Source organism: Vespa mandarinia, chromosome 12 (assembly GCF_050613455.1).
Source record: "Vespa mandarinia isolate Hongniang chromosome 12, ASM5061345v1, whole genome shotgun sequence".
Classification (NCBI taxonomy): domain Eukaryota; kingdom Metazoa; phylum Arthropoda; class Insecta; order Hymenoptera; family Vespidae; genus Vespa; species Vespa mandarinia.
The window spans coordinates 5,369,065-5,395,476 of NC_140821.1; the positions used below are offsets into that span (position 1 = coordinate 5,369,065).

General features: G+C 30.7%; 3 protein-coding genes and 1 long non-coding RNA gene across 8 annotated transcripts; 1 reads left to right on the forward strand and 3 right to left on the reverse strand.

Moving 5' to 3' along the window:
* Window positions 1–101: 101 nt before the first annotated feature.
* On the reverse strand, window positions 102–2,009 carry Vha36-1 (V-type proton ATPase subunit Vha36-1). The gene is made up of 4 exons (XM_035884419.2): window positions 1,792–2,009; window positions 1,275–1,392; window positions 688–1,173; window positions 102–601 (listed from the first exon to the last, which is right to left on the reverse strand). The coding sequence occupies exons 1-4, from the start codon at window positions 1,830–1,832 to the stop codon at window positions 509–511; spliced, it is 738 nt and encodes a 245-aa protein (XP_035740312.1). The 5' UTR covers window positions 1,833–2,009; the 3' UTR covers window positions 102–508.
* Window positions 2,010–2,946: 937 nt separating this feature from the next.
* On the forward strand, window positions 2,947–14,025 carry LOC118449623 (lipopolysaccharide-induced tumor necrosis factor-alpha factor). Of its 3 annotated transcripts, XM_085660614.1 has the most exons (5): window positions 2,947–3,205; window positions 4,419–4,450; window positions 6,161–6,331; window positions 6,779–7,046; window positions 7,512–7,762. In XM_085660614.1, exons 3-5 carry the CDS (start codon window positions 6,163–6,165, stop codon window positions 7,612–7,614), a joined length of 540 nt encoding a protein of 179 aa, XP_085516740.1. In that variant the 5' UTR covers window positions 2,947–3,205; window positions 4,419–4,450; window positions 6,161–6,162; the 3' UTR covers window positions 7,615–7,762. The 3 variants fall into 3 exon arrangements, with proteins under 3 accessions (XP_085516740.1, XP_085516741.1, XP_035740315.1); XM_085660615.1 differs by lacking the exons at window positions 4,419–4,450; window positions 7,512–7,762 and adding an exon at window positions 13,888–14,025 and having other exon boundaries at window positions 2,953–3,205; XM_035884422.2 differs by lacking the exon at window positions 4,419–4,450 and having other exon boundaries at window positions 2,953–3,205.
* On the reverse strand, window positions 9,425–11,169 carry LOC146872651 (uncharacterized). Its single transcript, XR_014982817.1, has 3 exons — window positions 11,109–11,169; window positions 10,808–10,983; window positions 9,425–10,734 (listed from the first exon to the last, which is right to left on the reverse strand). It is a non-coding gene; the product is annotated as an uncharacterized LOC146872651 (long non-coding RNA).
* On the reverse strand, window positions 12,185–17,465 carry nAChRalpha2 (nicotinic acetylcholine receptor alpha2). 3 transcript variants are annotated; one of them, XM_035884415.2, is made up of 8 exons: window positions 16,570–17,465; window positions 15,537–15,761; window positions 15,405–15,449; window positions 15,175–15,284; window positions 14,916–15,096; window positions 14,150–14,840; window positions 13,796–14,007; window positions 12,185–13,338 (listed from the first exon to the last, which is right to left on the reverse strand). In XM_035884415.2, the coding sequence occupies exons 2-8, from the start codon at window positions 15,714–15,716 to the stop codon at window positions 13,129–13,131; spliced, it is 1,629 nt and encodes a 542-aa protein (XP_035740308.1). In that variant the 5' UTR covers window positions 15,717–15,761; window positions 16,570–17,465; the 3' UTR covers window positions 12,185–13,128. The 3 variants fall into 3 exon arrangements, with proteins under 3 accessions (XP_035740308.1, XP_085516738.1, XP_035740307.1); XM_085660612.1 differs by having other exon boundaries at window positions 14,147–14,840; window positions 15,537–15,682; window positions 16,570–17,464; XM_035884414.2 differs by having other exon boundaries at window positions 14,147–14,840; window positions 16,570–17,463.
* Window positions 17,466–26,412: the final 8,947 nt, after the last annotated feature.

The following is a 26,412-nucleotide window of genomic DNA, read 5'->3' on the forward strand; positions in this document are numbered from 1 at the left end:
GGCCATTCTTCTCGTCATGAAATTATGCACAAACTACATTTACTTTTATATCTTATCAACTTTATTAACAATAACAGTATTTGGAATATTTAAAAAAAAAATACAGATACTAGTAGAAGCTGACGTAGCAATAGATATACAATACTAGATCTTGCTAAAATAATTTCAAATTATACAATAATAAATTCTGTACAAGTGATTTTTTAGATATATAATCAAAAAATATTAATAACATTCATATCAATCATAATACAGATTTACTGTATAAATATATTTTTAAAATATTAGCATGGGTCTATGAACAAGGAGATGGTATTGTTAACGTTTATCTTCTTTAGATTTCATTAAATGAAATTGTGTCTCTTTAGAGTTGCAACTTATTGACCAAGAATGAACTACGAAATCGCACTTCGTGTCATTTCGAAGGTTTGCTCTTTCTGGTATTTCTACTTATTTTCATGGATTATTTTTAATAATAAAATATGTACGAACGTACTCTGTACATAATTTAAAAGAGTAAATCCTCGTCACCTTCGTCCAACATATTCGCTGCTTCTGATTCTTTACCAGAAGCAATCATATTTGCTCTTGCTGCCTCGGACTGAAAAAAGATTTATTATAAAAGTCATATAAATAATTTTCTTGGATGTATACGTGTTATTTATATTTTGTATAAAATTTGTATACCTTCGATTTTGCTATTTTCTTCTTATCTTGAATTTTCTTTAAACGATAGAATTCTTCTCTTTCAAGTTCATCCAATTCAGATATAATATATGCGAGAGTTCTTTCGATTCTTGGAATGATAACATGTTCAATGGCATTTACACGACGATTTGTAATTTTAATAACTTCATCTAGGGTTACAAAACTTGTTTGTAAAGATGCCAATTCTACCAATAATTTAACTGCTTTCTGATAGTTTTTCTTTAGTTTCGTTAATTGTTGTCCACCTCTAGCCAATCCAGCTAATTCATAAGTATCGCTACCATCTTGATACGATTCAAATACTGGAAGATTAACACCAGCGACATTGTCCTTCTTTGAACGAATCTTAATTTGTGCCTTAGTGACATTTTGTAGGACAACTTGATTAAAGTCACCAGTAGCAAATTTTGCTTCGGCTAAAGAAAAGGCAGCTTCTTTCATTACTTCTCCCATAAGAGTTTTTGTCTAGAAAAAAGCAATAGAATATATATTATAATATGAAATATGTACATAGTATAATTTTATATAGTACAATATATACATTATATAATTTAATTTCATTTTACCTCTATAATTTTTCCTAGAATCATTCTAAAACGCATCTGCAACGCGTCAGCTTTTTTTTTGAGTAATCCATGGCCTTTTTGTGCACCTTGTAGACGTGATTTCATTAACATCTGTGCACTTGAATGGATACAATAATGTATTTATTAAATCACATTGTTGTTATTATTTTAACAAAATTAACAAATGTTAATACTAACGAATGTTTATTTTGCGACTGTCAATTGTAATATAATATATTATGGTTATATATAAAAAAAAATTGACATTCTTGTAAAATTACTTGTAAAGAAAAGACTATCACAAAATTAATAATATGGAAGATCGTTTCGTTCAAAATTTATTTTTAAAGATTAAAAAGCGTAATGTATTTTGAAATAGGGTTACACCCATTTTATAAGTGACAGAAAAATTTCTCATTATAGAAGAAAATTATAACAAGTACAATATAAAAATGATTGTTTTTAAATAAACAATTTTTCTATAATGATAATAAAATTTATTCCATAATATACTTACCCCCGAGAGGGGAAAATTGGAAGTTTTTCTTTTCCAGACATATTTTCGATTACAATCAAGCAGACAGGAATAGGATTGATCAGCTGACTAGCGAGAACGGAAGTTCCTAGACATTTTAATCAAGTTATCGCGTGACTTTTAATTCTTTTACATTCCAAAACTTGTATTTCCTATAAAAATTACACACACAATTTTCCAAATTAGAAATGAAGTTAACGATAAATATGATACAAGAACTGGTAATGTATTATTTCAATTGATTCAAGTTTATTTTTCTGATAATGTAATTATTTGATGTATAAGAAAACTACGATATATCAGGGTCGTCTCTGAGATACAGCCCTGAGAATCATGCAAAATATTCTTCGTGATTGGTGAACGATGAAGTTGGTATTAATCAAAGAAAATAAAATAATTCAAAATTAAAAAGAAAAGAAAAGAAAAATATGATTACGATATCACCTCTTTATATATCTAATGAAATTGAATAAAGCTTTCAATATATTTCGTAATTTAATTTTATATCAACGCGATTCAATATTTTAGTGATTTCGATATTTTAGAAAATATTATTGTTCTTCTGTTGTTTTTTTATTCGAACGATTTCCAACAATGCGAGTAAATAATTATTTCACCCGAATAACTGTTCGATTCCTTTTTCTTTATATATTCAAGTAGAACACGAAAATTAGACAAAAATAAAATGAAACGTTTGTTCTGTGTCAAACATACTAGTGCCGATAAAGTAGGAAGTTTTAGGCTAGGAGAGTAAATTCAAAAGTCCCGCCAGTGTGGCGCCATGATAAGAACACAAATTAGTAATGCAGCGTGGGCTTGAATGATTATTTTTTGTTTCTTTCGTTCATTCTTCCAGTCATTTAACAAAAAAAAAGGAAAAAAAAAAAAGAAACAGAAAACAAAAATTTTCGAACAAAGTCACACGTATTAATATGCAATCGATTGAAAAAAAAGTTTCTGTTATATATACGCATATATATCTAGTCACAATAAAAAGATTATGTAATTTAATTATCGTTACTATACTAGGGACTCAATGCGCCGGAACAACGACGCCATCTTATGAAAGATACGATGTATCTATCGTATCGATAAGTTACATCATTCGAGAATCGACATAATTCGAGTGTGAATCGATGTCTGATTTTTTTTTTAGATACAATATCGGTCGAGTCTTCGCGTGTTGTTTGCCTTTCGCTCTCGTCGGGTTCACGTGTGGAATATTACTAAGGAAAGGCTGAAAAGATATTGGTGTTGATTCAGTGACAGCGAGAAGAGACGTGCTCACGTGAGGATTCGTGCTATATAGCTAAGCATTTTTTAGATTTTCGAAAGAAATAACTTCAATTCACTGGTACAGTTCGAAACGTAAACTTTCGTCATATTCGACATCAAAGTAAGTTTATCATTCTTACGTCGATTACTTTTGATTGCTTGTTACGTCTGTCCTGTTAATTCTTTTTTCTTATTTTTATTTTCTTTTTTTTTTTCACGAATTGGAAATAAAGAAGTTTTTCTCTTTTATCTATGAAAGAATTCAAAAGTAGAAACGAAAAAGGACGCGTAGAACGAAGGGTCAAAATGCGTTAGTGATCGTTATATATAAGCACCTGTATATCTATAGATATTTCTTGAATTTTAAGAGACGAAATATCTTACGTCATTGTGTTAACTCACCGGTCGGTGACGTTTCCATGTTGTATTAGTTCTCGGTAATTTGCTTTTTTTTTTTTTTTTTTTTTCCATTTCTTTTTATCATTAATTTTCGAAAAAGGCAGAAAGACAGACAGAGAGAAAGAGAGAGAGAGAGAGGAGAAAGAGAGAGAGAGAGAGGAGAAAGAGAAAGAGAGAGAGAGAGGAGAGAGAGAGAGAGAGAGGAGAAAGAGAAAGAGAGAGAGAGAGAAAAACGTAAGCAATTTTTACCTTTAATTATGCCTTACATCAAATGATATTTTTTGATTTTTAAAAGGAGTTGCATTTGGTCGATAAAATAAAAAAAAAAATTAAACATAAAGTTAGAAAAACCTTTCCACCTAAGCATATTCTTTCTAAGATATTCTTCTAACAATATTCTAACAAATGTGTACACACACACACAAATACACACAATCATACATATTGCAGACACATTGGTTATCATTTCAATTTACTCGTGTCATCGCCGTCATTGTCAAGTATGTTACTTAACATATAACTTTCTATTCCCAAGATACAGCGCCCATTTATGTTCAAATATTAAAGTAGATGGATGTGTATATATCTCTACCTGGGTAAATACATATATGTATATATGCGTGTGTTCTTTTCTAGTTGCGAATTACAACTTTATTCGTCTCTCTCTCTCTCTCTATCTCCCTCTCACTCCCCCCCCTTTCTCTCTCTTTCTCTCTCTTTTTCACTTTGCAAGAAGTTTAAGAATTTGAAAAATAAGGTACTTTTTTTTTACCACTACTATGTTTTTTTTTTTTGGCATATCATTTATTGGTTCTGTTCTAAAGAAAAATTGCTAAATTCGTATCGCTTGTTTTCACTGTAACTCATCAATGTCTTTCTTATTGTTGAATGTAAATAATATTTAATAATAAATATTGGTTCTATCGCAAAAATAGCTGTTCTTTTTAATGAAAAAATAAAAAATAAGGTACGTTTATTATTATTATTATTATTATTTTTAAATTGATTGTTAATTGAATATTATTGTTTTAATGTTATTTTATTTGATTCAATAATATTGTTCATTTTTAATAATTCGTTTTAACTATACGAAATATAAATCTAATATATTAACTGTAAAAGTAAGAAAAAGTATTAGTAACATGTAAAATAAATAATATATAAAGTAAATAATGTATTATAGACTAAACAGTTATGGATTAGATTTTAGGTACAATTTATTTATTTCTTATAGTATATTTGTGTCTGAATATATGTATATATATATTTATAAATTTATATTTACATATATATATATTTATTTATGAATTTATATTTATATATATATTTATTTATAAATTTATATTTATATTTATATATATTTATTTATAAATTTATATTTATATATATATTTATTTATAAATTTATATAAATATATATAATTTATATCAACCAAGAAATATGAAATATTTAAAAAATAACAATATTTTTCTCTCGTATTACTAAATTCATTTAAAGAATTCTAATCGACATTTATAATTAATGCGAGTTGTAATTCTGTAATATTTTTAAGTTTTTTTATTATTGATTATGAAACGAACTGCGTTTATAAATATTTATTTTTGATTTCAATTTACGATTTAAATTTAATTATATGAATCGTTTGTAAAATAATAATTGTTTTTTTACGAATGTATTTATGTTAGTATATATCTCATACATTAGGATATATATGTGTGTGTGGTTTCACAATATAGAAACGATCGGAATTTTTTCTTTTTTTTCGATCTTTAACGTAAGTATATTTCTTTGATACATAAGTATATTTCTTGGACGTTAGTATATTTCTTGATAATCCAGTTATTTCTGCCTTATACAAATATCTTTTCACTATTGTTTTTCATTTCTCCATCCAATTCATTTTTTATTTTATACGGGAAAAGATAAGAGACCAACAATAAGACTCCATTGTTTATTCAATCTAGAAACAGCGTTCTAATCTTCGACATTACGTGTATCAAACAACGTATGCTATATTGGGTTACTTTTGTTTTTTATTTTGTTTTTTGTTTCCTTTTTCTTTAGCTTGCGCGTACACACACACACACACAGACTTTTTTTTATGAAAATAAATGTTTTTTGAATTGTATGCTTTACGCATTATTAACTTTTCTGTGATACACTTTATTTGAAAAATGATACAAATAAACGATAATCCATGAGTTTTTTTTTTTTTTTTTTTATCGTATACTTTTCGTATCGAGCTACCAATTTTTCGGTTATACACTTTATTTGAAAAATGATATAAATAAAAGGTAATTCATCCAAATTTTTTCAATCGTATGCTTTTCTTATTATCAATTTTTATTATTTCGTAGCTATCAATTTTTCTGTGATACATTTTATTTAAAAAATGATAGGAATAAACGATAATCCATATAAGTTTTTAAATTGTATCCTTTTGCCATTGAGTTATTATTTTCTCTCCCTTTTTCTGTTTTTTTTTATTTCTTTTTTTTTTTTTTGTAGTAAAATTTATTCGCAAAAAAATGATAAACAATGAAACACGATATTCTAGATGTAAATATTTGTAATCGTAAAGGGATCATTAATCACTGTCAATATGTAACGTTTTAGACGTCGAGTTTATTACTCCATTAAAATTTTATCATTTATCATTGATCTTTTATTTTCAAAGATATGGAGAAAGCCACAGGGTCTGGTGGCAGCAACATGGAACCATCAGCACCTATGCAAGCGTCATTACCAACAGGTCCACCTTCTTACGAAGAAGCTATTGCTTATGGTGGAGGTTTACCTAATCCACCATACCCCGTAGGAGTATCGCCGATGCCAGTACCGCCAACGTGTATGTTATATTGTGTAATATTCAGACCCGTTGACATCGATAGAATAAATGACCTACTTTGGATAATTGAGATTGTTTAGATGATAAAGGTGTTAGAAAACATGTGATCGATCATCGCGATCGAAAATTTTAAACAAAAGATTTATGATAATACAAAACAACGAAATTAACGTACGATATATTCTTGATTAATTTGGACTTTTTTTTTTTTGTTTTTCGTTATATTCATTTGGGCCGTATTAATTATAATTATAATGTATTTGTTGAAAATTTTTCGTAAAAGATATTAAAATTAATATTGATATTTAGATACGTGATCGATCGATCATTAAAGTTGAAAATAAAATGAAAACTTGCGAATGTAAAAACTCGTGATAATATATACTTGACTTTTTTACATTATTTCAGATTAGATATATTTATAACATATTACTGTACGAATTTTAGATAACCAGCCACCGAAACAGACTACAATGCCAATGCCCTCGAATTATGTCGTGCCGAATGACCACAGTGCATCGCAACCGTTTAATACGGATCAGAACTTTGCACCTCCGCCGGAAGTGCGGATCATTCACCAACACGTAACCTTCGCCCTAGGTCCACACGCGATCAAAATGACTTGTCCGACATGCCACGCTGACATTAAGACCACTACGATATCGGATCATCAACCGAGTGCTCACATCTGTTGTATCGTACTCTGCTTATTGGGGTAAATACTTTAATAGACATAACGCTTATAAATATAGATATGCATGTATTTTTAACTTTATATATCCGTTTTTTAGATATATATATAAATATATATTAAATAATTTATAATATATTATATATGTGAATATTATATTCACTTATATAATATTATATCATATAAGTGAATAATATATATATATTAGATGGACTGGAAAGTAATGTCGTTTCTGCGCATGTCGATATTTGATTGTGATTAAAAATAAAAACTTGTTAAAAATTTATTCGTTTGAATTTAATTTAAGAAAGCTACATTACTTTCCGATCCACCTAATATATATATATGCTATATTTTATTTATCGATAAAAAATGATAATATATATAGGAAAAAGAAAATAATTGCTTTTGTAAGGCAAAGGAGTTAATCTAACATAAAATTTCTTTCTTAACAATGATTATGTAAGATCGATAAAATTTTCATTTCAGATGTTGTCTATGCTCTTGTTTGCCATACTGCATGAGCGCCTTCATGAGCGTCCATCACTTTTGTCCTAATTGCAAAAATTATATTGGTACATGGAAAGGTTGATTGCTACTATAAAAAGTGCGTTTAGGTGACACGCACTTTCTCTCAGCCTTCCATGTAATTAGGTATTATGTTATTTCATGAAAACAGAAGAAAACCAAAAAAAAAGAAAAGAAAAAAAAACAAAAAAGATAACAAAACTATTCGATACTCTATACTTGTCTCGCATTAAAAGTAATGGAAGAATGGTTAATAAGGGTACCTACATATATTATAGCAGGTTGTGCTGCAAATAGTATGTTTGTGTGTATGTATGTGTGTATTTATGTACGTACATATGTATGTATGTATGTATGTATGTATGTATGTATGTATGTATGTATGTATGTATGTATGTATGTATGTATGTATGTATGTATGTATGTATGTATGTATGTATGTATGTATGTATGTATGTATGTATGTATGTATGTATGTATGTATGTATGTATGTATGTATGTATGTATGTATGTATGTATGTATGTATGTATCTATGTATGTATGTATGTATGTAAGCGCTACGCTTATTCTTTACGAAACATTCGAATGCAACCTATATGGAGTGATAGTCACCTAGTTTAAATTCTATTCAATTAGAATTAGCCGTACGTATGAGTGAGAGAGAGAGAGAGAGAGAGAGAGAGAGAGAGAGAGAGAGAGAGAGAGAGAGAGAGAGGGGGGGGGGAGGGAGAGGGAGAGGGGGGGGGAGAGAGAGGGAGAGAGAGAGAGAGAGCGAATGGGACTAAGAAAGCGATAATATATTTATATCATCGTTAATAAGGGCGTGTAACAGTGTTATTCTTATTTGCATTTATTACATTTAATATGTGAATCTATTTCTCAACAAGGAGAAAGAATTTCGAAAGACATCCTTTTTGGAAACCAGAATACGTGTATCTCCTTGAAACGTTTTCAGTGTAACAAGTTATAGACCGATGTACACATACATGCACACATGCACGCACGCACATACGCACATACGCACATACGCACACATACACACAAACAAGTATAATATTTATATATAATTTTTATATATATATTATATATTATATATTATATATTATATATATATAAAAAATATATATATATATATATGTTTGTGTACGCGCGTGTGCTTGTGTGGAAGACTGGAATTTAGGAATATTCCTTTTTTATTATATCATGTAATCTTTTTTTTTATTTTCTCTTTCTAGTATTTAAAATAAATTTATAATTAATTACGGAAAGTACAACAGTAAACCTTTTTATTTTAATATATTTTCATTCTAAAGGAAAAGAATACGGAATGAAAATCGTCTGACTTTTTGTTGTACGACGGTGTTCATAAGAATTTTTATTTTTGTATTATGAAAAAAAAAAAAAAAAGAGCGAGTACTTTGGAAGGGATATAATATTAAACAAAGCGCACATAACGTAAATATTTTAATCTTTTCTATGATATAGGATGCAACATAAAATGTGCGCTTTATATATTCGAATAAAAGAATAATAATTATAATACAGGGTGTTGAGTGAGTAATCATGATAATTTGTTGCGTTGTTAATTTTAATTTAATTGCTCAATGAAATATCATTTATATAAAGACAAAATGTCGTCTTCTTATGAATGTATATTGCAAGAAAGAAAGAAAGAAAGAAAGAAATGCTTTCAAAGAAAGAAGAACAAAAAGGTAACACATGTATTTGCCATATTGAACATATTTCTAAGAATATTCCACGCATGTCCTTTATATTATTACTATATATAATTTTATATTTGTATTATACGTGATATATTATATATAATATATACATTCACATGCTAGTATTGTATATAATAAGTATTCTTGTGTATAGTGCGATGGATTTGCCATTCCATTAATGGAAAAAGAAAAAGAAAAAAGAAAAAAAAAATTTAATTTTAATTCTACGATACATTCAAATTTATTATTTAATTTTTTAGAACAAGTATTTCGAGTATTATTAATATTAACGTCATTTATGTCGAAATATAGAAATTGTTGCTATAAAATTGATACTTATCTGTAACATTTATAACACATCATTGTGTGTGTGTGTTTATTTCTCGATACATGATAAAATTTTATCGCATTGTCAATTGCAGAATAGATAAGACTTTGATGCTCTGAGACTTATCAAATTGAAATGTAAACAATGTTTAACATTATTCAAAAATTTACATTGTAATGATTTGCTTTACTTTTAAAAGCACAAACTAATAAAAATATGCGGGCGTTTATTACAAGAAAAAAAAAAAAAAAAAAAAAAAAAAAAAAAAAAAAAAAAAAAAAAAAACAGTTTCCTGCAAAGATAATAGAATTTTTTTAAATATTTTTGAAACATTAACCCTTTTGATACGACAGCATTGTCCTCAAGTGCTTTGCTGCTGCTATACGGACAGTCAGAATATGAGCGTGCACTTGAGCGCGGTACGATCGTGTACTTTGTCACGAACTATGAACGACGAATACTTTATCGCTGACAGTGCTGACATGTCGCTGATATTTGATACTTTGTCATGCATCATCTAAATTATCAGTTTCTTAATCAAGTTGTATTGAATTAATATAACCGAAGTTGTGAATAAATGTGAAATTTTAATGGGTGACTTTAATCATCGTTGGGATATATAGCGAGCATGCGATTATGGATGACTTATAGTTATCGTTTGATCAGAGTAGGTTGAAGACGGTTCCATGATTAACCAAATCGAATTTCAGTTAATCGATTAAGATCATCATTATAATTCAAAGATTAATACTATTTCTATTTTATTCGATTATTTCGAAATTGAATGAAAAATCAAGTAAATAATTACATTTCATAGGATTGCACAGATCTACATTTCATTGCACAATAAAAACCGGTTAGTCAGAAGACATTAATCGTATCAGGATTATCTGATACGATTAATTTCCTTTTCTATCATTATCATCATTGTCATTATCTTCATCTTTATCGTCTTTATTTTCATCATACTTTTCATTATTATTTTTCTCTAATTAAATTTTCTATAATTTCAATTATTTTTTCATTATCTCCTCATTTCAATCATATATATTCCCATTTCCGATACTAGATATGTAATTTCTCTGTGCAGTTGACCACATATGATTATTATCTGCATCATTCATACCAACCTACAAGCAGGGTTATTTTACAGGTCTATAGCTATTTATGTAATCAAGCAATGTAAAGTTAATATACTATTACCATCACTATCCACTCATATTCAGTCATACTCATATTCATATTTATCTGGCCATATTCATAAGTCTATTGTTTGTTTTATTTTTCATTGCAAGTCTGTCCGATACAATTGCAACCATTCGGCATGTCCTTGATATATGTTGGATATTAGACTATGCAAGCTCTTCCATCATGTTAAGCTATGGAAGTGATATTATATAAGCAACTATGATTCATCTGGTTTGGACGGGTCAGGAAAAACGCACAGCATTCTGTTTTACAAAATGTAGTGAAAATAATTAGCAATAATAGCTGTTTTACTTACTCTATTGAACAATAATAATCGGTCAAAGTAGATCTCTTCCTTACCAGCTGTGCTAGATATTACTCGGTCAATAACAATAAATCTCGCTTTACCGACTGGGAAAATTTAGATGGCAACAGAAGAGATTAGCTTTTTTGATTAAATAAAATTCAGCCAGAAAATATTATAGCTTTCGATTACAAATAAATTTTCTTAAGCCACTATAAAAACTGTATTACTATTGACTGATATAAATTAAATAGAATAATGGAATGAATCTGTCCTACTAAATCGGTAATAGTAATAATAATAATAATTAATCTAACCACAAATTAAATTACATTAGTAATAATAAAACACTATTTTTCGGCCAGATAATTCTGTTGGAAATAATAGAGATCTGCTTTTTACCGATTGAATTTGGTAATAGTAGATCCCAGTTTTATTCAATCGGTAACTAAGCGAATAATAATAGAACTTTATTTTATTGAAAACAGCTAGGCTGATAATATAAGAATCCTGTTTACCGATTGGTAATAGTAGATTCTATTTTAGCGAACTTTAATAATAGATTTTTATTTTTCTGATTAATTCAGTCGATCTAAAATTTCACATTCATTCACGAAATTATATTTATTAAATTACTTCAATACAACTTAAATAAAAAACTAATAATTCATATGACGCGTGACGAAGTATTAAATATTACACTCTGCTAGTGATAAAGTATACATTTAATTTGTGATAAATATATGGTCTGCGCTAAAGTGTACGTGATGTTCTGCTTATCCATATAGCGTCTATAATAGTAATATTCACGGATGATGCTATTGTAGCGAAAGGATTAACAGTATAGAGTGAATCTTAAATCAACTTAGAAATTTATTTCAAATTTTCTTTTTCTGCGCGATATTTATTTGTAGACCTTAAGATCTCGTTATATCATTAATAGCCTTTGTGTATAGCCGCTCTTTCCATGTAGAATAAAAAGGAAAGTGGAGCGTGAAAATTAGAAAAAGGACTAAAAGGAAGTTTACGTTGGTGTATATATAAAATAATTTTGAATAATTTTTACTCTTATGAATGTATCAGTGTAATTATTATTTATTTATATTGACGTAGGCATACAGTGTGTATCGAACAAATTCGATTATATTTTAGTCATTTTTAATGAAAAAGATCTTGCTTATGCTTTTATCGAAAACTTATGCATATACATATGTATGTATATATTTATAACATATTAATATTATTTTTATTTGCTCATCGGGAAGATTAATTGGAGCATCGACATGCTTCTATATGCACAGTTAGATTGACGAATTATTTATATCCCTTCCCTTGCCCCGTCATTAGAATAGTTTTAACGATCTTACATCTGTATCATATCTATGTTACATATTATTAGCACACCTGAAAGTCTATTGATAATATTTTCAAACGAGAAAAGAATCGTGTTTTTTTCTCGAGCTGATGATATAGATCGAACCAGATCGAAACATACAATGGAATATTTTTTCTTTTTTTTCTAGATTTTGTTAGAAACGTCACGTGAGTAAGGCACGATGACGAATCTCGTCGAGTATCTACGTACGTTAATTAATCTTTTGATTTTTAGGCCACGTTTATGTCGAGATTGATCGTGATTTAAAAGAGAGCCTATACACTTGTACGAAGAGACATTACTCTCTTTTAAACATTTCATTTCATTTAAACGACTCGCTACGTTTTTTTTTTCTTCTTTTTTTTTTTCGCTTTCCGAATAAGAAACTGAAAGTGGAGTAAATAGGAATAAGTACGTTTAAATATACTAGCGAGAAACGTATTTGTCATTTAGACGTTAGAATTAGTCGACAATGTTTTCTTTTTTTTTTCTTTTTTCTTTTTTTTCTTTTATCTTTTTGTAAAGAGCAACACCGTAACTCTTGTCTTCCAGATTTTCTTTTAACGCATTCGTATCCATGGAAACACTGAAAGACAAGAGGATTTTTATGAACTGTACATTGTATTCTTGATATATGAATCAATGACGTTATAATTTTTAGACTAGATTTTCTAATAAATCTTGGCCCGGTGGCAAATATTGTTGATGAGCAATGGAAGAATATTGCATATCGATAGGTTTAGTATCATCGTAAAGTGCAGGAGCTTCGGCGAGAATAGTAAATGTTCCACCTATGGAAGCTATCGTGAAGATCCAGAGGAAAAGTCGATCGAGAACCATAGCGACAAAACCCCAATCTTGATCCTCCTGCAAATAATACAAATTTTATATTTATCTTTAATCTTCAAGGACGATATTTTTTTGTTAATAATTTATTATTAAAGGCAAATATAATTTATTATAAATCATTATGGTAATTAATATTAGAATTATCGATCTATTTTTACTATATTTTTCGATTTTTTTTAGGTACTTGAAAGAAAAAAGAAACATTTTTTTCATTATTGTTTACAGTTTACTTAATTTTACACTAATAAATAGCAAAAATAGCTTTCGATTAATATGTTACTCTAGTAATGCTAATTTTGATAATCATAATAAAAGAAGATATCTAAAATTGATTATTTTCATAGATTTGGTAATTTTATTGTTGCAAGTAGATGCAAAGATATAAAAAAAAATATATATATATATATATATATATATATATATATATATGACTGAACATAGTCTAAAGAGATTAATTATATTCATTAATATTTACAGCATTGAATTCGTCCTGCCGTTGTATATGATGTTGAATGAACATCACATTATGTAAAGCTTTCTCAAGTTCGAACGGATACTTTTTTCTAGGTGTGACATCGCTTAAAGACTCATCCAATCCAGACATGACAGTTGGAAGTCCATTGTAACCACCAAAACCTCCACCAAGAAATCTGTTGTGTGCAGTTGTTGTATGTAAGCCGTTGCAACCTGGAGAAGACGATATAATGCCAAATTATATTATTATTATTATTATTATTATTATTATTATTATTATTATTATTATTATTATTATTATTATTATTATTATTATTATAATTAGAAAGGTTGTTTTAATTGTAGAAAGTACCACCGATACGTTGATGACGAGCAGAATCTGGAGAAGAAACGATGGAGGAAGATTGAACGGCAGCTGCAACGGCTGCATTGAATTTACTCTTTTTCCCAGATTTTCCTCGTCCATGTATTTTATGAGCAGCAAGATCATTGAGAAGATCATCTGGTACTCTCATTAGTAATAACTTCGGTAATCTTCGAATGAATATTTTTCTGACCCACGGTGCCATTTTGTGTGTACTTGGTTTACGATAATGAACGTTCAATATTATTATTGTTATAACTACCGAGAGACCTACGAGGATCATTGTGAAGAGCAAGTATTTGCCTAATAATGGTAATGCTAACGAAGTAGACGGTATAATTTCTGATATCAATAGGAAGAACATGGTTTGAGATAGGAGGATGTTGATACATAAGGCTATTTTCTCTCCTGAATCAGCAGGTAGATAGAAGGCCAATACCGAAAGATAAGAGATGCTTACGCACGGTACGATTAGGTTCACTGTATAGAAAAGTGTTTTACGACGTAATGTGATATTGAAGAATATGTCGGGATAAGGTTCGTGACAACAAGGATAATATTTTTTGTGACGTTCCGCTGGTACACCTAAAATGTCCCACTCGACACTAGGATAATATTCACGTAGGTCGATACCAACTTCTACTTTGTCTCCCAATTTTTGATTAATGTGTTTCAGATCAATCTGAAAAATAATTTTAATTAATATCGATTGGTGTTTGATTTACATTTTGATATGATTAGATTCTTTTTAACTAACCTGAAAACCATCGTATGTCCACGAACCAAACTTCATGAAACAGGTTTGCTGATCGAACGGAAAATATCTGACGTCGATTTCGCAGGATGATTTAAAAATAGCTGGTGGTGTCCAAAGGACTTTACCCGTGTAATGTAAAATAGCTTTTGTCATGGTGGTCACGCCATATTCTCCATCGGCGCTGAGAATTGATGTTACAGTTATTTTTTATCTGTTTTACCAGGTATAAAAGGAGATATTTTAGGATGAAATTTCTTACTTGTTGTAAAGTACGATATCGGGTAACCATATATGTTCGCTCGGTACATAGAGTTCTGTTACACCTCCATATTCCGATGGATCCCATTGAAATTTGTGATCCTGCCATTCCTAAAAGTTAACGAAATTTATTTATTATTATTATTTTATTCTTTTTTTATTTATTGTTATTTTTTTCTTTTTTGTTTTTTTAATATCAAGATTATTGTAATAGAACATCGTTATACTTACATGTTCTAACCAAACGTTCGTTGTTAGGATTTGATCCTTTAAATTCTGCAAATATATAAAATTATTAGTTTCTTTTTCTTCAAAATATTTATACTATAATAAAGGATTAATTAAGTTATAAATTTATTTTACCAGGTCGATGAGCTGTGAAAGACGAAGACCTAACTTGACAACGACTGTATCTGTATTGTTTGAAACGGGTCGAATAAGACGATTGTAATTCGAGAGTAAGTCATCGTAAAGTCGTTTAGCATCAGGATTCCCATAGCAAATCCTCGCTGCGAGGATCACGGTAATTAATCTGACTATCATTATAGTTCGATTGCGTACATTTATTTATATATTATTATTGGCTCCCTGCAAAAAGTTGGATCATATTTCGATCATTCTTTTATTATTTTTATTAGAATAAAAAAGTAAAAATACAAAAATAAAAAAATAAAAATAAAAAGAGCAAAAAAAGCTGAATATATAAAAACAAAATCTAAAAAAAAAAATGTTACTCGAATTAACCAAGAAATATTTCTCTTCTCCGTTAGCATTATCGACGACTGTAGGTCGATCAATAAATTATTGTCGAAACGAGGCTGTAGTTTAATAGAATCGACACTTTTACCTTTATAACGTTAGCTTAACTAGGCTTTATATGCTATTGCTAGTCAGGGATTTATGAACCTGTTGCGTTAACTACCATCTATCTATATTGACTTTATGTCGAAGAAGTCGAAATTAAACTTGGAATCATTCATACATATTGGGGTATCATTTCTTCTGGTTAATATTTCTTCCAATAGATATCGTTTAACAAATTTCAATCTTTTATGAATAGATTTTATTATTTAAACAATTTCCAACAAATTTTAAACAAATATCTTATACATTTTTTTTCAAATTATGTATATATATATATATATATGAAAATTTTGAAAAGATTGAATTTCTTCGTCGAATATATATATACATGTTTCAAAAACGACGATTAATTTTAGATAAACTATGCCTTAGATTTTAATTAATAGTAAACAAAGTATATTAATATCGCTGGATATGTTAAAAAGGTTAAAATTAAATTACACGTGGTTTCTTTTTCGTTATAAAAAATCGTAAAACTTTGATAAATCTTTTAATCTTTTCGATGGATGTAAAACGCGAAATGGTTACATACTCATTAATCGGGATTCCAAAAAGTGTCGATGCGCTTATATCGCAGGGTGAAATCTCGTGGCTCTCGGTAGATGTCATAATCTAAACGGCAACTCGCACGATCTTCCTTCTGGTCTCGCTTTTATCGATCGGAAATGCAAGAAGGATCCGTCGTGTATCGCATTACTCACACGGGTTTGTACCGTTCAATGAAACGGCGGAAGAACGTAGAACAGAAATGGCATTGTGTACAGCCAATGGACCACTGGATGATGGTACATGCATCTTAGATTCGCAGGATCAATACACCATTGCGCATGCACCGACGTGCTCGACCGTACCTGCGCCATGTGAACGAACTTTAACAGCGCAGACTCGCTCGCACACCTCCGGCATTCCGCATGTAATAGAATGAAAAAAAAAAAAAAAAAAAAAAAAGAAAAAAGAAAAAAAGAAAATAAAAAGAAAAAAGGGGAAAAAATAGACGAAAAAAATCAAAATAAAGAAAGAAAAAATAAAAGACTTAACTTATACGTTCATCTCTTTCGACTTTTTTTTCAGAAGAATATTTTCTTCGTCCATTTTCGTGCTTACTTTCGTTCTCTGTGATATTTCCATATTTATGATTGTTTCTTATGATCACTATACAATTAGACCGTTTTTACAATATTTCTTTCATCATTACTACACGTTTTATATAATTACAGTTTTGAAAGCATCATTAAGAACAGTTCAATCGACGAATCGAATAACGAAAGTTAGTAACACATTAATAGAAATAACACTACAGCATCTCACGTTTTTGAAAAGATATATTATCATATTCCCGCACGAGTTCTTTTTATTTTTTATTCTCTTTTTTTTTTTTTTGTTTTTCTTTCCTTTATTTGCCGTTAACCGAATTCTTCGTTGCTATAGAAATAGAAGCGTTAGGAACGTCGACAAAGTTGAGATACGATTCCAACGTTCGGAGACACAAACACAGCTCTCTAATAAACACGATTATTTTCCGGGTTTCCTCGTGTGAAGCACTACGAGGATGGCTGTCGTGCCACTCTCGGGTGTCATCGTCAAGGGTAACTGCCCTCTTTTGCTCGCACAGCTGCGTAAGCGCTCCGACAACATCGTTTTCGAGCTCGTTCTCATCGTTTATGATTTATATTTGACATTGGTACTATGCGCTTTTAGTGAAAACCATCTCGATTAATCGGCATATACATCGTCCGAAAAGATTTTCATTTTACCAAACGATCATTCGCAATCGACAGTGGACAATTTACCGGAGATATAAAGAATGCGTTTTATGTTATACAAGTTACATGGCTTTTATTGTATCAGCCAATAAGTAATATAAGGATTTTCAATATTTTTCGGTATTTTTTTCTTTTTTTTTTTTTTTTTTTTTTTCATTGAAAGTTCTAACATTAACTATCGATCTTATCGGAGAGTTTATTAATTTTCGATAAAAAAAGTAACTGATAATTCTGATATTACTTATTGGCCGATTTAACTATGGATTATTTGTGTATGTATTTTAAAATATATATTTATACGAGATATAAGGTTTTATTATTCATTGATTCTGTACGATATACAAATCATGAAACAATTGCTGTTACTCTATGAAAATATAAACTTATAGAGACATTATGTTATCTTTTATATAAGGCTCGTTTTTTTTTTACGTCATTTTATATGAAACATGTTATATAAGGATTTATTATATTGTCATTGAGTATTTCAAGCGTTACCTTCTTAATGGGCTAGCTTTTAACTTTGATTTGTGATACCTTGAGGATGGGTGGGTATGTAAGCGTAAAGAACATCATTAGCCATGTAACCCTTGTAGATTTTGGAAGGATCCTATAGTAAATAAATTCGCTATATCGTCGAAGGATAATATAGAGTATTCATATCGTCCTAATAGATCCTTGGTATCCAGCTAATAATCTTTAGTTTGGTACTGTGTTCACATGACGTAGATAGATTGCTCCAACGGTATATGTATAATATATAGAACGATAAACCATCTGAAAATAGGTCGTGCCTAATATAATACACGCTACTGTACTTTGTAATTTATAATTAATTCGAATAATGTTTAAAGTCGTCTTTTTTGGTAAAAGGAGGAGACATTTTCCTCTTTCTCTGGTTACACACCATATGAGATAGAGAAAGAGAGAGAGAGAGAGAGGGGGGGGAAATTTGTGAAGCTTTTAGCTCGACGATACGAGATATAATAATCGAGAATCCCTCCCCTTTTGCGAAGTAACGCAAAACGATCGTTCCTTTCTAAGTTCTCATCTTTCTTCACGTTGTCGCTATTTCTCTATGTTATAATATGATAGTAATAGGTCTACCCATTAAGTCTGTCTTTATTTTCAAGCTCGTATCTATTTTCTTCCAATACTTCTCTTTCTTACTTTTCATATACATATATACATGCATATGTGTGATACATACATACACACACACACACACACACACACACACACACACACACACACACACACACACACACACACACACACACACACACACACACACATATATATATATATATATATATATATATATATATATATATATATATATATATGTAGATATAGATGTAGATATATGAACTTTTCTCTATTTTCTAGTATGTGCTATCCTTTGTCTGTTATAACAATGACAAATGTGACTGTTTTCCGGTTTTCCTGGTGCGAAGTACTAGCTCGAGAAATACTATGACGTCACATTCGAGTGCAAACGAGAGGTAACTGGCCTCTCCTACGTAAATACGCACTCATCATATATTCTCTTTTACACACACATACGTATATACATATATACTGGTATTATAGGTAAACGCAGGTACGTCCTTGTACAGAATTTTCAAGAACGACAAGTTCGACGATCCAATTGTACTTCGAAATAACGGAAGCATCGTTTGTAACGTTAAAAGCGTCTATTACCGCAGATGGACCGAGTTATCGGAGCGAATGCACTTCGATTCGAATCGTTGCACTACCGGTTCATTTCTATTCGAATTAGAAATGGATCAACTGGAAAGTTTTCTTTTTTTTTCTTTCTTTTTTCTTTTTCTTTTTTTTTTTCTTTTTTCGTAGTATTTCCTTTCTTCATTCTTTTTTTCTATTTCATTGGGTTATGATTAAAATCGCGTGAGATTGAAAACATTCTCTTTTCTTCTTTTTTTCTTCCTTTGTTTTTCTTTTTTCTTTTCTTTTTTCTTTTCTTTTTTCTTTTATATTTATTAGAAAAAATTCATATCTTAAAAGATAACGATACTTTAATAGAAATACTTTGTACTACTTCATACGATATTAATATTGCTTTTGTGACAACTTGTATTAGCACATAGATCATATAAGCTTACACTCTTGGGTCTTGTCTACGTTGCATGCACTGTATCCGGCAGGTGTAAGGAATATGCTCTGTACATGGGTGCATCAAAATTCACTACAGGTTCTCTCTCTTTCTCTCTCTCTCTCTCTCTCTCTCTCTCCCTCTTTGCATATACCCTTCTTATCCCTTCGCTGTCATACGAAGTTGCTAATAGTCTAGTAAACTGGGTGCAATTTACGATGATGTATATTATTTCACGAAGACTTGTTCGAATAACGTTTGAACGTTCAAAATTAATAAGAAAAATTTTATATTTGTTCAGTTTTTCTAAAAGGTTTTTTTTTTTTATTGTCTTTTCTCATGAAATTTTACGGAGAGAGAGAGAGAGAAAGAGAGAGAATGAGAGAGAGGAAGCAAGAGAGAGAGAAAGAGAGAGAATGAGAGAGAGGAAGCAAGAGACATAGTGCATCGATCGTCTGATCATAAATCATTCCTAAGGAAGAAAAAAAAAAAGGAAAATACATAAAGAAAGTTCCGCTTATCTGTCAGAGAAAATTCATTTTCGGACGTCACCGGGTTAATCTTCCGAATTATTTTTCCGGATGGCAAGCCGGAGGAACGTCCGTCGGTCTATCGCTATTCACACTCAATTTCCAAACTTTCCTGAAAGATCGATCGAGTCCCATCAGCTTTCGTCCGGTTTTCCTTCTTCACATTCCCCCTCTTCCTTATCACTCGACCCCATAATCCTTGTTTCGGAACGTATATAACAACGATACTATGACATCCCTTACTATCAGCTAAAATTAATAAAACGTGTTGTCTTTACAAGAGATAGAACATACCGCTAATAACGTTATACAACACTAATACTTTTTTGTTATTGTATTTATTATTATTATCAAAATAAATAAGTTGTTTCTTTCAAAATTTCTTTAAAAATAATATTCCGATTAAAACAATATTTTTGTCTATGGGAATATTTTCGTAGAGATTTGTCAAATCATTGATATTTTCTTTTTCTTTCTTTTTTTAAATAAATCGATATATTTTTATTATCACAACGTTGTAGCATATAAATAAATGAATTAAACGACATGAATTTGTTGCGATTAAACAAGAAAGAATGATATTCGTAAAACGTTAAGACTTAAAACGTTTCACATTCATTTCTTTTAATCACAATAGAATAATTATAATAAATTCGATTTTGAAAATGATTGATAAATTTCTTGAGAATCAAGATTGTATTTATATAGTGTTTTATTTATAATATAATATTAATAATAATATTAATAATAATCGTTCCCACACATGACTACACTTTTACACTTCCTTTCCTCTGCTTCCGTTAATTGTTGAAAAGTTTAAGGTAAGCCGAATGTTTTCAAGTTGGCGAACGACGTAACTCTGGCGATCGACTTTGTTCGTCGTTTCGAAAGAGAGATAGTTCAGCGATGTTTCCTCTAGAACTATTTTGGAACGCGAGTAATGCAACACTTTGTTCTTGTCTCTCTCTCTCTCTTTCTCTTTCTCTTTATTTCTTTCTCTCTCGCTACGTTGTATCGTCGAAGCGAATTATTAATCAATTCCGAGCTTTGGGAATGTCCTCTCAGACAGAAGCAATCTTCCTTAATCACGATGAAAGTTACAGTTAAAATCGCATTCTTGAAATTTCTGTTGAGGAGTCTACCAAGCTGCTCAGAGAGAAATAGGCAGAAAGAATGAAAGGCGGCGATGTTACTAGTGTTGGTTCATGGGTTAGAATGAGATCGAAAATGAGAAGGCTAGAAGAGGATACTAACGTTGACTCGAAAGAGCCTCCTGACGTGTACCGGTAATTAATGTGGTCTCACGCACCGACCAATCTTCTATATCTCACGGACTAAGGATGAACAGGGATAGGAGGAGTAGAAAGTGAAGGAAAGCAATAGGGATGGAGATGCGAAGAAGAGAAGGAGGAGAGGAAGGTAAAGTGGAAGGGCTGTGAAATAAGCTAAAATCCCATTATAGTTCGTTACTGGATTCTCTTAATATCCACTGAACGGTCTGAAGCCGTTTCTCTAGTTTCTCTCTCTCTCTCTTTCTCTCTCTCTCTTTCTCTCTCTCTCTCTCTCTCTCTTTCTCTTTATATATATATGTATGTATATATATATCTTTATCTTTCTCTTTCTCTTTTTGGAAGATGGAGAAGCACGGCCCGTTTTGCAGTTCCAGGATAATAGCCAGGGCGGTGTTGGACTTTAAATGACTGTTTGCGCTAGAGGTTCGTAAATTATGCCGACCCCTTTAGGGACACCCGGTATATTCTACCTACGTATGTACATATGTACGTAGCTAGTGGTAGATATGTGCGTACGTGGCTAAGAGAACAATATTAACGTTCCTCGTCTAGCGCATCCTCGTCGTCATGGCTTATGCTTTGCCGATTATTATATGGAGTTTATTTTACCGTCGGAATTAATTCAACCTTTAATAGTTTCACATCGAGTGTGTCTTTTCTGTGATTGAATATATTTGCATGTAAAGCGATGAAAAATAAAGATGATATTAAAAGAAGGATAGAGAAGGTAAGAGATAGAAAGAGAAAGAGAGAAAAGTGAAATAATTCGTGGGGGAAAAAAAAGTATAATATACACCTTAGAAAAATATAATAATATTTAAATATATCGTTATTAAGTATAGGACTGATGTAATGTCATGATTGTTACGAAGTTTAGAGAGAAAAAGAGTCCTCGTTGAAATTCTAAGGATTAACGATTCTTAGTATCGCTAAGATAAAAAAAAAAAGGAAAAAGATCAGATCTTTTCAGGTTCTCTTTTTACTTTCATGACTAAATCGTCTTTGTCCTTATTTCGATTGAGAAGTTAGTAAAGAAACGAACCTAACACAAACGGAGACTCGACTGGGAACTCGGCAGGGCTAAAGAGGTATAGTGAAAGGGGCTGTGAGTGGAGTATCGAGGTACGAACTCTCTTTCGTCTATCTTTCTCGCGAGTCCCAGGGGTGTCGTCCCGTTCCGTCTGTCACCGACATCATCCGCTCGAATTCTGATCTTTCAACGAACGTTACGGGCAAGACGTTCGCTCCCACGGGAGTTGAAAGCGCGCGAATGTTCAAAGAAAAGGAGAAAAAGTCGGTGTTTGAGGAAACATCATTAAAGCTGGAAAAAGGAAGGGGAAAGGGGGATCGAATAGGTTCACGAATGCCACTCGAATGGCCTTGAGTGATCGTCTCGACGACTAACTTTTTCACCTTCCCGTTTCTTTTATTCGATTAATCGACCTAACACTCATTACGATGTTCCTTTCACGAATGTATCGATATTTTCTTTTCTTTTTTTCTTCTTTCATCTTTTTAACGTTAGATCAATAAGTTGATTGGTATTTGTTTTAATGTCTTTTGGTGTACAAATATTCTTACATTGTTTCTAATATTAGATCTTCTTAATTAAATGAAAATAATATATTTGTATACTATTCATAGAATATTTAATTAACCTCTATTCTCTTGATCTTTAATATATATAATATAAGGGGAATATATGTATATTAAACTAATACGTACATGCACGCATTCATATTCGAACGAGAGCCTCATATACATATGTACATATAGGTACGAAATGCTTATACATTTATACGTTAAATCTGAATCTTCCAGGACTTATAGTGATACGGAAATGTGCTCGTAAGATCAAGTTGTGCTTTATATCGAGACATTTGTTCAAGATGATGATAACTGTATAACAAAATATATCTAAAAATTAATCAAATATACGAGAAGATACTTTTATGTAGGAATGTTGCTGCGATCCTTTATAGAAATTTCTTTGGAATTTTAAAGATTAGAACTTTAGTATAAATTGTATATGAAATTAAAAAGGTACATACTTACGGGTCGAGTAATGTGAAAGGTACGTTTAAAGAAATATAAAAAAATTTAAGGAGAAGGACTATTTTGTTGGCGTATACTAAGAAAACTTTTGTCGTTTTCATTTTGCGTTCTCAGGTCCATTTACCACAACATTTGCGGAACAGACGTTTGTGGAACACCAGACGGTATTATGCTCGAGGGATAAGGAATCGGTAGCTCGTAATAGTCACAACTGCGTATGACTTCGTAGAAGCATTATCCTCTGATGGCTTTGGTCTCGCATCCCTTCCCACGAACATACACTTCGTCATAGTGCTATTATGAAGATAAAGCTCGTGCTTTATGCGACTCGAAGTTAGCCGGTTAACACAAACAAAACAGAATCTTCGAATAGTATGAGATATATATATATATATATATATATGTATGTATGTATGTATATATTCGTGGACACGGGTATTAATTCTCGATTAGGTGTAGGAATTAATCAATGATTATGAATTGATAATATGTAATTAATTAATGATTATTCAATTACTAGTGGAGATATATTGAAAGATTTAATAAAAATATTTTATTTATAGATTAGTATTTCTTTTTTTTTTTTAATTTTCGTAATGAAAAATGTTTGCTGTTCTTCTTTTTTTTCTTTTTTCTTTTTTTTTTTTTTTTATAGAAAAAATTCCAAACAGCCGATAAGAAACACTTTGCACAAATACTATTTATCCGGAACAACAATTGGTCGGTACTCCTGAAATTGTTGTAATTGAGTTACTCAAAGTATATATCGACGTATGTATACGTCGATATAGAAGAGATGGCTTATCCATCTTCAAGGGATTGAAAGGACCCGAGGGAAATACGTCTGGTATTTGTCGCGTTTCGAGTTACTTCTTCAATCGTTCTTGCTATTCGTGGATATATGTATGTATATACATATATACGTACATACATACGTATAATTTTGATAATTGCATCTTCTGATAATAGCATCTCGATAAACCATTCGCGAGCAACGACGTAATTCGAATTTTCACTGATCTTGAAATAATTCTATCGATCGGACTCTTACCTATTTTAGCTTTTTCATTTTATCTCTTGAATTACTTCACCGATGCTCCCTTTCTTTTTCTTTTAAAAGGAAAATCGAGAATCGTGTCTTTTTTTTCTCTTTTTTTTTTTTTTTTTAATGAACTTCGTACATAAGTACACTTATGATAATAAATGACGTATATTGCAGGTTCTTTTTTTATTCGGCGAAATTTTTCTTCAGTCTTATGTTATCTTTTTGTTTTTATTCGACTATAAGCTAATAATTTCTATACATATCGAAGAGGTCAACGATGTCAGCTTTTTATTTTTTCCTCGTCGCTATAATTATTCGTAAATAATACAAACCGAAAGTAATCCATTAAAAGATAAAAATTGATTCGTAATTTAATTGCACGTTAAATATGAATTATGTCGAATTATTATACAAATAATAACAATGAAAAACTCTCAGTTTTGACTTGTCACATCTTCATACAAACATTATACCACACACATATACCAATATTATTCTTTATAAGATAGAACCAAATGAAGATAACATATGATAAAGACAGAAATTCTATTGTATGAGAGAAAGAGACTCCTCACCGTATGGAATCGATGGCCTCACATGTACTTATGTATGTATGTATGTAGTACGTACATGTAGTTATCCTAATACAGACAAAGGATAAAGTATTCAAAACTTCTTCGATAAACATACAATACAATGGTGATTCAGCTTGTTGGTGTATCCACTTTGATCGTAACGAATAATTTGTGAATGAGAAATGTACGGATAGTAGTCGAGTAAAGAATCGTATCAACATCGTCGAATGAATTATTAATATCGCTAATTTCATCAATGATGTTGTTCATTCACATTCTCTCTCTCTCTCTCTCGCTCCCATTTCTTTGTTGGCTCGTTCCATCTCTCTTGTTTTCTTTGTGCCACTATGGCATGCAATTGCCTATTGGCTTTGCCAACTGTTTCGGATTCCGTTGAATTTTCGTGACTCTGACCTCGCGTTCGCTCGAGATGCATTCGTGTCGTCCAAAGGTAACACAATTGCACCCTGGGTCCTCGAGAAATTCCGGTGACCGTATCGCTAAAACAAGAACTTCACGCATACCCGTTAACTTTGAGGAATCCATGAACTAGCGGGAGAGGATTCGAGAGTTACCGGGAATACCTCACACGTATGATACTCGCGTAGAGCTACTACCGACGACGTAGAACGTAGAACACCATATCTGAGGTTCCATCGCGTTCCTGCGTGTACCCGCGTACATGAGAGCATCGCGTGTTTTCGTCGTTTCGAGCGCACGTGCCCCCCTTTCTACGACCCCACTTCTCCCTCTCCATTCTATATACACCCCACACATCCCTTAGCCTTCTTTGCTCCAACCCTTCAAATCGTCGATAAAACATTCTCACGTCTGGTTGAGATTATAAAAAGAAAAAAAAAGAAAAAAAAAAGAAAAAAGAAAAAGAAAAAAAAAAGAAAAAACATATTAAGTATTTCTTTCAATTATTAACTTTTCTTTCACTTATCAGTTCGATGTAACCGTATGGATATGTTTTCTTGTATTTTTCATTTTATTAAT

Excerpts from the sequence above, each read along its gene's own strand:
- Vha36-1 (XM_035884419.2), bottom strand. The coding sequence starts at position 1,832 with ATGTCTGGAAAAGAAAAACTTCCAATTTTCCCCTCTCGGGG. Across the intron at positions 1,393-1,791 it reads CCAATTTTCCCCTCTCGGGG|TGCACAGATGTTAATGAAAT; the intron begins GTAAGTATATTA and ends TATCCATTCAAG. Across the intron at positions 1,174-1,274 it reads TTCTAGGAAAAATTATAGAG|ACAAAAACTCTTATGGGAGA; the intron begins GTAAAATGAAAT and ends GCTTTTTTCTAG.
- LOC118449623 (XM_085660614.1), top strand. The coding sequence starts at position 6,163 with ATGGAGAAAGCCACAGGGTCTGGTGGCAGCAACATGGAACCATCAGCA. Across the intron at positions 6,332-6,778 it reads GATGCCAGTACCGCCAACGT|ATAACCAGCCACCGAAACAG; the intron begins GTATGTTATATT and ends TACGAATTTTAG. Across the intron at positions 7,047-7,511 it reads ATCGTACTCTGCTTATTGGG|ATGTTGTCTATGCTCTTGTT; the intron begins GTAAATACTTTA and ends TTTTCATTTCAG.
- nAChRalpha2 (XM_035884414.2), bottom strand. The coding sequence starts at position 15,716 with ATGATAGTCAGATTAATTACCGTGATCCTCGCAGCGAGGATTTGCTAT. Across the intron at positions 15,285-15,404 it reads CGAACGTTTGGTTAGAACAT|GAATGGCAGGATCACAAATT; the intron begins GTAAGTATAACG and ends GTTAACTTTTAG. Across the intron at positions 14,008-14,146 it reads TCGTCATCAACGTATCGGTG|GTTGCAACGGCTTACATACA; the intron begins GTACTTTCTACA and ends CGTCTTCTCCAG.